This window comes from Monopterus albus, unplaced genomic scaffold, assembly GCF_001952655.1.
Source record: "Monopterus albus unplaced genomic scaffold, M_albus_1.0 scaffold60.1, whole genome shotgun sequence".
Lineage (NCBI taxonomy): Eukaryota > Metazoa > Chordata > Actinopteri > Synbranchiformes > Synbranchidae > Monopterus > Monopterus albus.
The window spans coordinates 850,191-862,293 of NW_018127940.1; the positions used below are offsets into that span (position 1 = coordinate 850,191).

Genomic DNA, 12,103 nt, shown 5'->3' on the forward strand with positions numbered 1-12,103 from the left:
TGCAATAGCCAAGCGCCGGCCGCCGCACCCCTCTGCCGCTTTCCTTTCCCCACAGGGTCGGAAACCTGAGGCATAAATAGTCTTATGTGACAATGCCAAGGGAAAAGTGCTGCAATTTGTCTGTTTATGTAAGCGACAGCGAGGCCAGTTGTAAGAAGAGAACAGGCTGTTCATCACTACACAACTGTAGTTTGATGTCCATGCATTCTTCATTTGCTTTGTGGCTTTCTGTGCTCGTTATATAAATATTTAAAAATGGGAGACCAGGAGCAATAAGAGAGATAATAAGAGCTTCTGTTGATTTTATTTTTGGTATTTCCTATTGACTCAAGGCTTCAGTTAGTAGTAAGCTAGTCAAATAATTCAGAAAAACAATGAATGCCCAGTACTTTCTCACCAGTTCTGAGCTCCAGTTTAATGTTTATCCTTCAACTTAACTACATTTCACTATTTTAATATTTTAAATCCTGAAAAAGAAATTACTCTCGACAAGCTGTTTAGTTCATAAGCAATCTTAATTTAACACTTTGCAAGTAAAATAAGCAGAATTACTCACTGTCAGAACTGTTATTATTGGTTTAATTGGGCATTTCTTGGAACTGACATGTTTTGATTGTTTGTGTAACCCAGAAAACTGTAGGATGATCTGTTGCACCTGGCTAGCTCAGTGAGTAGTAAGGGAAATACATGTAGTAAAGATCAAATAAATATATAAATAAAGACACTGATATGAAGCTTTCCATAAGGTGTGGAAAATAAAACAGTGGAGCATCTAGAGAGCCCATATCTGTTTTTTTTTTCCATTTACTTTTTATGTCTGCAGCTCCACACAGCACCAAGTGTAAACAGGTCAGATGCATTCAGTTTTATTACTCTTCCAAATGTCAGTATTTTCAGCTATCAAACAAGTCTGAAATTACCAATATCTCACCACTGTGCCAAGGGAAAAATATGAGATACAACCCAGTAATCTTGTGTTCAGATATAAATATTACTTTTTACCCTGCCTTAAAACTTATCTTTCTTTATATACTTTGGAAAGATTAATTAATTGAATTTGGAGCACTGTAATCACTGCTATAAATTCTTGCTCCTTAGTTGTTCCAAAGTGCCACTAAACCTGCAGAAAAAGAAAATTTACAGACATTACAGCGTAGTTCTAGCCTTTTGGCACGTGCTTTTAAAATCCCCTGCATGGAAAGCCCATATGAGCGTCTTTCTGAGTTTTTAATCATAAATGTTTCAGCACCGTTTCTTTGATTACCCAACAGTCTTACATTAAACTGAAGGAGAAAACCTTTATAAGTAAAGACTTAGTAGTAGGTCCTGAAACCCACTTGCCACATCAGGATTTATGGCATCTTGACCTGTCTTTAAATCATCATTAAAGCACACAGTATTTTTACCGACTGCAGCTTTTATCACACCTTTTTTTTTACTTTTAAGATTTATTTCCCCTTGTTTAATCTTTTTGCTGCCCCCGTAAAGCACTTCTGAAGGTAATAAATTATATTTTTACTGCGATGCCCTTGTTAGTGTAAAATGTTATTTCCTTTTACAGTGCAGCATGACCAAACAGATTGCAGTCTTTATGGACAAACATGTTTGAATCATTTGCCATAACTGCAGTTGGACATGATGTGCTGAGACCCAAACCACAGAATTCAATATTTCTTCCTTTTTAAAGTTGAGCAGTTTCTATTCAATATCATGATTTTGCTTTGTGGAAATAACAACCTAAAAGATTTAATTTTAAAAAAGTGGTAGACAAATTGTTTATTGGTGGATTTAACTGCAACTGTTAATATCACAAGTACTAAATAGTGAACAAATACATCTAAAACAAGTGGACAATGACAGAATGATGGTAGAGGGTACAGGTAATACCATGAATATACCAGAAACAATCCACTTCAGGTGCATTCAAAATCTATTATTCATTCACATGTCACAGCTTCAGGTTAGACAAACATCTGCAGATCCTGGATTTGAGCCAAGCAGGCCACACCAAATGCTGCCATCTGAGGCAAAGCTTATGAACAAAGAGAAACCTCTACTACAAGATCTGGTTCTCTATCACCTGGAAACAGTAATGTACCATTAACACATCTGGCTTTGAAATGGAGAAACCTTATACACTGATGGTGGTGAATTACTTTATGTGGCATCACATTTGAAGCTAAGATGCAGATCTTTTGCAGTCATGCCCGTAATATGATCTATATTCACTCTGATCATTTCAATGTACTTACATTTAAAGCAATCTAAGAGGTTTGACAAGTAAATAGTAGATACAGCAGGGGATATACAGTATTATTTAAAGCTCAACATTCACATTTCCTGCTTTATCTTTCAGTTAAATTTGTATTTGATTTTGAGATCCTTCTTGCTAATGTTGTCATGTGTCCTCTTGAGGTTTCCTACCTTGACATCAGCAGTCGTCAAACTTTTTTACATCACAGACCATCAAACAGACACGTTCGCTGCACAGAGACACCCTTGGTCACCCATGTGTGGAAGATTTATTGTTGTTTTTAGGTTGGTTTTGAATGGACACTATCTATGCTGCAGAGCGGGAGAAGATAGCGGTGATACAATTGCATTCTTTGTTTTTGGTGTATTCATTTGTAGTGAAATTAAACCACCTCTGGTTTTGTGTGCGACCTCTGTGCACTTTGCAGTGATGCCTGTATTCTGTAAAAGGATGTCGGCAAGCAGAAGTAACAATGTGGGCAATGTTTGCAGTAATTCTAAGCTTTGCTCCTGCAGAGACTCATGATAGACTGCTGAGGATGCTAACTGTGCATTAGCTGACAACAGCTATGGTTGTGTTGATGTGTGAGTGAGCACAGAATGTGAGTTGGGTTAAACCACATGTACAGCCTGAGGTAGTACATGAAGTACTGTACAGTGTGAGTGCATGGTGCTGTGATGACTCAGTGGTGCTACATGAAATGAGCAGTTCTGACTGATGTCATTCTGTTCGCCTTCATTGATGTGTTTACATTGCTTTACTTGTCCTAACATACAGTAGATTTAAATATCTTACAATTTATGTGGCAAGAGTTTAGCTAAAATGAATATTGAAAGTCAACTCACTACAACGGTAATAGACATAATGGGCCAATTAGTAGGTGACACCTTCACTTTGTTTGTACCTGTAGAGTAATTCACGTTCTTACTAATAGCAGGTGCTTGTCAAACTCTATTTGAGGGTTTTGTCCCACTCGGGATTTTTTGCTGCATTTTTCTTTTCTCTTCATTCAGTGAACACACACAGTGTGACCCACATGCTGATATAAATTGTCCCTCATCAAGAGATCAAAAATGGATGGAATAATTTCCCAGCATTGCCTTCTCCCTCCTCTGCCTGTCATTATGTGTCAGTTTTCAAGACTATAAAACTGCCTAAAGTGCATTGCTTCAGGTGCTCTTTAATCCCCTAGCCCAGCGCTGGCTAATCTAATGTGGGCATGCAAAGAATTTAAAGATGTTTTTGGATAGCAAGGCTAAAAGCACTAACATGGTGAAAAAAACCCTGCAGCTTGGTTATTTAGTATTTAGAACTGCACCATTTTGCTGAACTGAACAACCATGAGGTTACAAAGCTTCACTGGTTCTGAAGTGCCCTGCTTGGATGTTTGGATAAGTTGGGGGTTTAGAAATAAGACATGTGGCAAGAGGAGCTGAATCTATCAAAATTCAGCAGCAATACAGATCTAACTGAAGTTTTGTGCAACTGTCTATATCTCCATTTCATCAAGGCACAGAAGATGTTGTAAATATTAAAAACTTTGTCAACTTTTTATGTCACTCTGTTACTTATCTTGCATCTTGACACCTAAATGTGTTCACACCAGAGCTTGTTCAAAGTCTGTCACAAATTTCAATACTGGAAGTTTTAAGTCAAAGATGGAAAGCGGTCAACAAAGGGAATGTGATGAATGTCAGTCTCACTGTGGTTAACATCAAGGCTGACACTTTCTTTGGGGGACATTTTATATTCCAGGGCCACTAAGCCCTGATAAGGTCAGACAACACATCAAACATAAATCCCCAGTCAGGCATGTTCTCCTGTCAGCTCCTCTCATTGGCACAAAAGAGAAGCAAACATCTAGCAAGTCAAAAGTTAGAAACAGATCATGTCGAGGATTGAGTCCTCACCGGGGGAGTGGTGAATTCATCCTAAAGTTATCGAGAAGTAGAGGCATCACACATGCTATCAAGCTATCACATCACAAGAAATTGTGCACTGGAGAGTGGGTTGGCTTCCGAATGCAACAACCATCTTTCAAAGGGTGATCTCAGGTGGGCAGTTGTGTGAAGGGTGTTATGCCTGTTGGTCACCCAGTGACTTCATCATGGCCCAACTATTCTGTCCTACAGGAATGACCTCAAACAGCCAAAAACCTGCACTACTGTTTTCTATCCCAAGCCCCATTAAAATGTTGTCTTCTATCTGTGACTATACACAAAACAACCTCCCCAGGAGCCGCAGAAACCTTCCACACTTCTTACCAGGCTTATACATGGTTCAAGGCAATTGTTCAGGGTGGCTGAAAGCAACATTAACCTTTGCTTTAAAGGGGGAAGCTCACAGAACCGTCACACACCTCCGCTGATGAAAAGCTGCAACAAACAGGACTTTGAGTGAGGTTTTATTTTGCACAGTGTTCTGTTAAGGAAGTTGTATCCACAGAAAAAATTAAGTCCTTCAGCCCTTTAAAGTGCTCAGGGTTACTGTCAGCAACATGGCTTTTGTCAGTGATTGGTGAACATACTCCAGTAAACTGGGGTCTTCATTGCACCCAGATGCCTCAGTTTTGGCCCCCCGATGACTACCAGACATGTTGTCTTTACATGTGCTCATTTTGGCATTTAGCTGAAAGAACATGTGTTATCTTAAAGTGTCTTAGAACATTTCAAATGCTACTGTGCCACTCAAGTCATTAGTAAAGGTTTAGACTGTCTTTTTTCATATTATTCACTAGTGTTGCACCCACTGTATAAGGGCCTGTTTGAGAGACTCCCCAGAGACTTTACTTTCATTTATTATCACAAAATGTCAGTGTTTGAACCATCCTTTATGAAGCCATCGAGAAATCCTTGAAAATTTAAATCAGCAGGGGACCCTGTGCAAGCAATCCTTTTGTCAGAAAGTGATGTACCTACTCTGACCCGCTGGATTCTACAGCAAGTCAACAATCCATGAAATCAAGCCAGCTTCAAATGAAAGTCCACTAGCCAATATATCTGGTAAAATACTGAGCTGAACAGTATTAAAGTGGATGAAAAATCCACAAATACAATCTTAGCACCAGTCTTTGGTTTCTCAAGGTGAGTGTACAATAAGTGAAACAGAATCATTATTGCGTCTTGCACCAGAGGCTCGGTAGCTGTTTGCACAAAATATTTCCAACCCAGTTAAGAAGAGAAGAGATGAGGGGAAGATGAAGGTTCTTTTATTATTTTATTACTGTATACAGAAAGCCCAGATTAGTAGTTGGCCTTGGTTGGAATTTTGCAACTGGCTCCACAGGCCCGCCCACAAATAACACATTTTCTTATTGATCAAATGACATAGCAGGTTTGCCTCACACAGCACTTGGCACACCGATGAACAGTCAGCATGTTCTGTATTATCTCACAGTGGTATAAAATGTTGTGATACCTTTGTCATGACATGAGTGAGATGCTACTGTAGAGTTAAAAGACAGCCAGGTGTTTGCTTTAGCTTTTGGGACACGAATCTAACCGTTTTGGAAAACACTGCGCTCTGAGCACAGTTGTGTTCGTTTTTTTTTTTTTTTTTTTTTTTTTGTATCAATAAAGTTTTATCAACGGTTATTTAATCAGTGGGGATGATTTTCCTGAATATTGGAAATGAGCGGGGGTCGAGTGACAAATGGAAAAGAGACGCTCCTTTAATTTCACCTACTCTGGGTGTGAAGTGGGGACTGGCTGCAACCATTCGCGCTGCTTCCATGGGGTGTTATTACTTCTGCGGTCTTTTTTGCAAAGCCCTTCACACCGTGGAGTGATTACTTTCGTCTAAAATGATCTTCAGGAAAACTCCAAAAACATCATTTATTCCAGTCACATCATTAGACTTGCAGGCGAATACACAGATCCTGCGACAGCGTGCGTTTCTTCTTTCATTGTATCAGCCTCCCCCTCTCACGCCAGCAGAGAGGAACAGAGTATCAATCTGACGCTGTCCGCCGTTTCCAGGGTGAAAATCCCCCTTAGGAAGCATTCAAAAGCCGCTAATTAAAACAACCGAGGAGAAAAAAATCAACCGAAAAGGAAAAAGATAGGAGCATTGAGAGGAAAAGGGGGGGGGAGGGAATACAGTCGTTTGGAAAATATCTAGAGGAATAGAAAATCACGCAGAAAGACATGCAGGTAAATATGAAACGCTCATATCTCTAAGCATTACGAGGGTATAATGGATTTTGTGTTACCAGTTATTATTTGTGTGCCTATAGCGAATAAATCAGCACCGGTCTGCTTGGACAGCTCCGTGCGTCCTCCCCCTCCTCCGTGCCTCTATCTGCTCCAGCTGGAATGCTGCTTGTAGCTACACAAGAACCGTGTCGATGTGTCAGTTCGCTTTTTTTGAATCTAACAGTCCACACGGGTCTATAGATCTCGATTTAAATGAGTTATTTAATAAAACCTCGAAACGATGTCGACAAGTCTCCGAAAGTCGTGCCACCGCTGAAATTAAACCTCTAATTGCCTTCTTCTTGCAGGAACGATTCTTGGGGAGCCTGGTCCACAAAAGGATGTAAAACGGTGCTTACAGATGCATCCCATACAAAATGCTTGTGTGATCGTGTGTCTACCTTCGCCATTTTGGCTCAGCAACCAAGAGAAATAGTAAGTAGGCTATTGATTTGTTATTTAGTGTGGGCTCTTATACGCTAATGCAACGGGGAACCGCTACCTGCGTGTGTGTGTGTGTGTGTGTGTGTGAGTGTGAGTGTGTGAGTGAGTGTGAGTGGGTGGGTGCGAATGGAAATTGAATCTTCGGTGTGTTAATCCCGTTAAACAGTAATCCAGCAGCAAAGGGCGATTGTGGGGGATATTTTCTATCTTGCGCGCAGATTTAGATAACTCTGTGTGTGCGCGTGCACGAGGGAGGGTGTGTGCATGCTGATGCTTGTGGGTCAGTGTCTCTTCTTCTCAATCAAATGCACGTTATGATCAGGGAGAAAAATAAAAGTTGTCAAATTTAAGATTTTGTTGTTGTTGTTTTACTGACACCAGATTCTGTAGGTAAGATCATGTTCTCATGCTGAAATTAGGCTACTGTAAAGGAAACAGAAGCCTGTAATCTGTTGAGAAGATGAGTAATTAACACTGAGAACACAGATTGCTTTCAGACTGGCCTCTGTATTAGCACACGCAATAAACTGATAACAAGAATAACACAAAGAAATGATGCCTTCTTGGCTCTCAGGCCTGAAGCACTCAGCAGTAGAATGGCAAATGTTAATTTGTCCATAAAAGTGTATTTTTAGTAACAATTCACTCATGACTGGGGTGAGTTTGTGTGAAACCACATTAGTGAACAGCATGTGCCGGATTACAGGCCTGCGATTGGTCAGCTCTTGATGTGATGCAAAATAAATAAATAAATCAGAATAAATACTGAGCCTAGATTCCAGTGTCTTTGCTTTAGCTGACATTGTTCTGTAATATCATCTCCAGCTGCAATAGCATACATATAGATGGAAAGGTTTGCCATGTATCTAAACAACCTTCAAGCCCACACATGCACCTCACAGTATGTTAATGAACTCACTGTGGACTATTCAGAGCGGTGGTGGTTGTTTTGATTGGTTCCCTCTCTGGCCAACAATAAATATTTACTGTCCTGCATGAACCACATGCAACCTCCCACTGACTGGTTTGTCTTGTGCCTTGTCTCCTCCACAGACCATGGAGTACTCAGGGGTCCCGTCTGTGACACTGATAATTGGCTGCGGTCTGTCTTGTCTGGCCTTGATCACACTGGCAGTGATCTACGCTGTGCTATGGAGGTAACTGTGACACTTCAGCCACATGATGATGAATAATTTCAGTGGTTATGTTTGGGCATTTATAACGTCTTATCAGTTTAATCATCTGATAACGGTCAAGACTTTCTAACTGAACATCCAGCTATGCACTGAAGAAACACTTTTATCATTCTCTTGTAGATATATTCGCTCTGAACGATCCATCATTCTGCTGAACTTCTGCTTATCTATAATCTGCTCCAACATACTGATCCTTGTTGGACAAACACAGACCCACAATGCGGTAAGTCTAATCTAAAGGTTTATTCAGCACAGTTTACTGTACGTAGTGGGGCAGTCCAGCTCTATTTGTCAAATAATTTACCTCAGGATAATGGTGGAAAGTTCCAAGTGACACCTCACTGTGGCTTTATTTAGACTGAATAGAGCGCTCTGGGCTTAGGTGGGCATTACTTTGAGATACAGAAATTTAAAATATAAGCACCAATATGAATCAATAGTACATTTAATTCTTCAGTCACCAGATGTTTAATCTACAAAACAGGGCCTTTTGAATGCCAGATGTTACCTGTGTTATTGAGAGAGAAGAATATTACAGATTAGAGCCTTTTACTAGCAAATGACTTTTTAATTATTTGTGTTTTGCTGTAAGTAGTCTCTCATATTTCAAGCAAAAGTAAAACAAAGTGCTTCTAATGCCTTTATATACGGTATCTCTACTGTGCTTTAGCTTAAGACCATTGTCCTCTGGTAAACCTAAGACAACCCCAGTCTGTTAGCACTGACACAGTGATGACCTTTCATTTCATTTCAAATAAAAGTGTGAATCCATGAAGGGAAGAAAAACAATGAACCAAAAACAGACAGTCAAATCACGTTTAAGATGAACTACTGGTGCTAGTTTTATTGATGGGTTTCAAGTGTGAAGCACTGCAGACATTAACAAGTCAAAGTAGTTTGGAGATTAAGGAGATTCGACAGTGCAGGAGTAGACGGGGAGATGTGATGCTCACCAGGAGACATGGTTCATCTGTCAATCATGGACTAATGAAATTATTATGATGCCGTCCCTCAAAGGATCCTGTAATGGTGACTGTAAAGTGCATCTCAAAGGCTGGATAAACACAACTCTTGTACTTACATTTTCTGTGTAATATGCATCACTGAACTGTCTCGGCGCTGTCACAGGAAGATATGAAATGGATTTTGTTTAGATATCGGTGAGAGCTGAAGTTCATATAAACTCAGCAGGATTCAAAAGGAAACTGCTTAAAGGACTGCCTCCACTATATTTGTATCACTTCCCCTCTCCAGCTTCCTGACTGGCCTGTAAACAAGTGGCTAATGTAAAAGATTGTTTGGCAACCATAGTTGGGATTTACAAGCCGCCCACACAGATGCCCTTCTCCGTCATTTGGCAACACTACAGAATGACACATAGCCCGATTACAGACATGTTATGGTACAACAGTACTCCCAGTATACCTTTAGCTTTTGCAATGAACAACGGTTTTGTTTTTCTCTCTTCTTATGTTTCATTAATACTTTGATGTTTTTATTTTGTGGCTCATTAACAAGCCAGTATTTTAACATTTGGACATCCTTATATGCTTGCAAACATGTCAGCCCGTGAGGGTATTCCATCATTAGAAATGGATCTGCTGGTGCTGCACAGCATGGCTACTTACACTGTGCTTATAGGTGTGATTATTCTGGGGAGCAGATGGGTTGTAGCAGCAGTTGGGGCTCATACTGGAGTAGACCCTACTCATAAATCAAAACACTTCCTCTTATTAATTTTTCCTATGTTTGATGAAAATTGAATCATGAATAATGAAGGAATGAATGACAAGAAAAGATCTTTGAGGTGTGTTCTGTAAATGTACAGTGTCTGGTTCCTGGTAACACTAAATATTAAATATGAACAAAATGTACTAATTGAACTGGTAAATACTGTTATACAGTCCATTTCAATCTCATAAAATTTAAAATAAAAACAATAACCACACATGATAAGTTCATTTGCTTCCTTGCTGGCCCTTACATGGGCTATCTGGCATGCAGTAGCAGCCAAGACTACAAATGCACAAATCTTTAGGACGTTTTTAAAGATGGGCTGATTTGAAGCCTTATCAGAGTAAATCAGGGCTTCACTCGTCTTTTGTCTTGATTATGACGACCACCGCCTAAAATGGAATACTCTCTTGTCATGCATCTAATAGGGTATTTGCACAAATATTCTGTGGTTTTCAGCTTACATACTGAAGACGTCAGCTCAGCTTCTCCGAGTGACTCGACAAACTACCTTGACTGACTCAGAGAACCAAATTAAATCAACACTGACTCATTTGTTCATAATTGGCCAAGATTGTTATTGACACCAAACATAAAAGCTACACTCATTAAAGCTTAACATTTTTAACAAAGAGCCAAATTACGTGTGAAGTAAAAGAGGCCACCTACAGTGATGAGCCCACAGTGAAGCGTCACCTAACTCTGTAGTTCTTCGAAGTGTTATGGAACATTTTTGTGTCTCTCAGGTCCTTGTTTTGGTTTTTATAGCAACTTTTTTTCTGGTTTCACTCATGGCTGTCATTGATCTTGTTTCCAGCAGCAGCAGGTACCTGTTCACACTGAAAAAGCATACCTGCTACATGCCCCGGCACCAAATGACAGCCAAGTGAGTTAGCGACTATCTGGGAAAGTGTGTAGACACATTAAACACATATTTTTCTCTCAGGAGTGGGGTGGAGACCTTTAAAAGAGACAAAGGGAGAGTGAATATTAGACTTATATTCATCAGGTGTCACAGATGTATAATGAGGGAACTGTTGCTATATTTGTACTATGTTGATCGCTTGTTGCTTTACCTCCAAGTGACCAAAAATCAATTAATGCAGGTTTAATTATGAAATCCTACAGTTCTAAAGCCTCCAAAGTCGTGTTTATTTCTGGTCTTAGTGAGCAAGAAAGTATGCAAATCAAGTTAAATGTTATTATTTATCATTTGTATGTAGATATACAAAAAAAGAACACATTATAATATTTCAATCATAAAAATGAAATATAAAAAAATGTCCTCACTCCCATGATGCCTAATCCAGGCTTATTTAGATTGTATTATAAGTTGTTCAAATCTGATTGTTTTCCATTCATATCTCATGCCCCTGGAGCCCATTTTTAAGCTTTAATTGGACACCTTGAAACAAGCCAGTTCTTCTGAGTCCTATTATCTCCAGTAGTAAAATATATTGTTGTTGTCCAGTCAAGTTAGGAAGCTCTATTTGTCTTGTCAGTCTCCCTGCTGCGATGAATAAAACTTCCAGGGCAGTGACTTGTATTACTATCATTCCTTTGTTCTGTCTTGATTCTGACCTTCCTGTAGTGATAATATTTGAGAAATATTTCATCTATTTGATCAGACATACTGTAGAACCCAACGTCGGAGTGGTAGGCCAGCAAGAGGAGAAAACATAGCCCCTGTGTGGGTTTAATTGCCATGCTGCCTGACACTGCCTCACTTGTTTTTCCTCCATCTCTTGTAAGAAGTGCATATAATTGGCTCCACTGTTTGTGAATTCAGTTGCACATTGTCTAATAGAAATCATCTCTTTGCTGAGGTTTCCTCTGGGAGCAGGAAGTCAGTGAGCCACCTTTGCCTGTCTTTTCGTTTGTCCTCTGTTGTTCGTCTTGGTTGATAGAAATGAGACAAATAATGAAGAAAAGCAAACATTGGTGGCCTTTCCATTGGGTTGTAGAATTAGAGAATCTTGGAGTCAACACTTCTGTAAAATCTTCATCCTATATAAAATACATTTAGTGATTGGGGGGGTCAAGGTCTCCTATGAGTCAACCTGTCTTTTCACTAAGACAATAAACACGTCACCAGAAAATTGTTGAGCCTCTATGAAGTCATTAAAAAACTAGCTTTTACTGATCTGAAAATTATTGATGAAGTTTAAGAAAACAAAGAATAAAATCTTATTTGTTTTGTTTTATACCAAGTGGTTTCAAGAAAAAATACACATCTAAAAATGAAACAAACGCTTGACCTCCATCATAGCAAGGTGCAGAAA

General features: G+C 39.5%; 1 protein-coding gene across 11 annotated transcripts in view; it reads left to right on the forward strand.

Moving 5' to 3' along the window:
* Positions 1–12,103, forward strand: part of adgrb3 (adhesion G protein-coupled receptor B3) — a 114,919-nt gene that overhangs the window by 87,032 nt on the left and 15,784 nt on the right. For all 11 annotated transcript variants that reach the window (XM_020603109.1, XM_020603105.1, XM_020603104.1 and 8 more), the window contains 3 exons: positions 6,756–6,882; positions 7,945–8,048; positions 8,208–8,310. In XM_020603109.1, the coding sequence (XP_020458765.1) occupies positions 6,756–6,882; positions 7,945–8,048; positions 8,208–8,310 (334 nt within the window). The remainder of the gene's footprint in view (positions 1–6,755; positions 6,883–7,944; positions 8,049–8,207; positions 8,311–12,103) is intronic.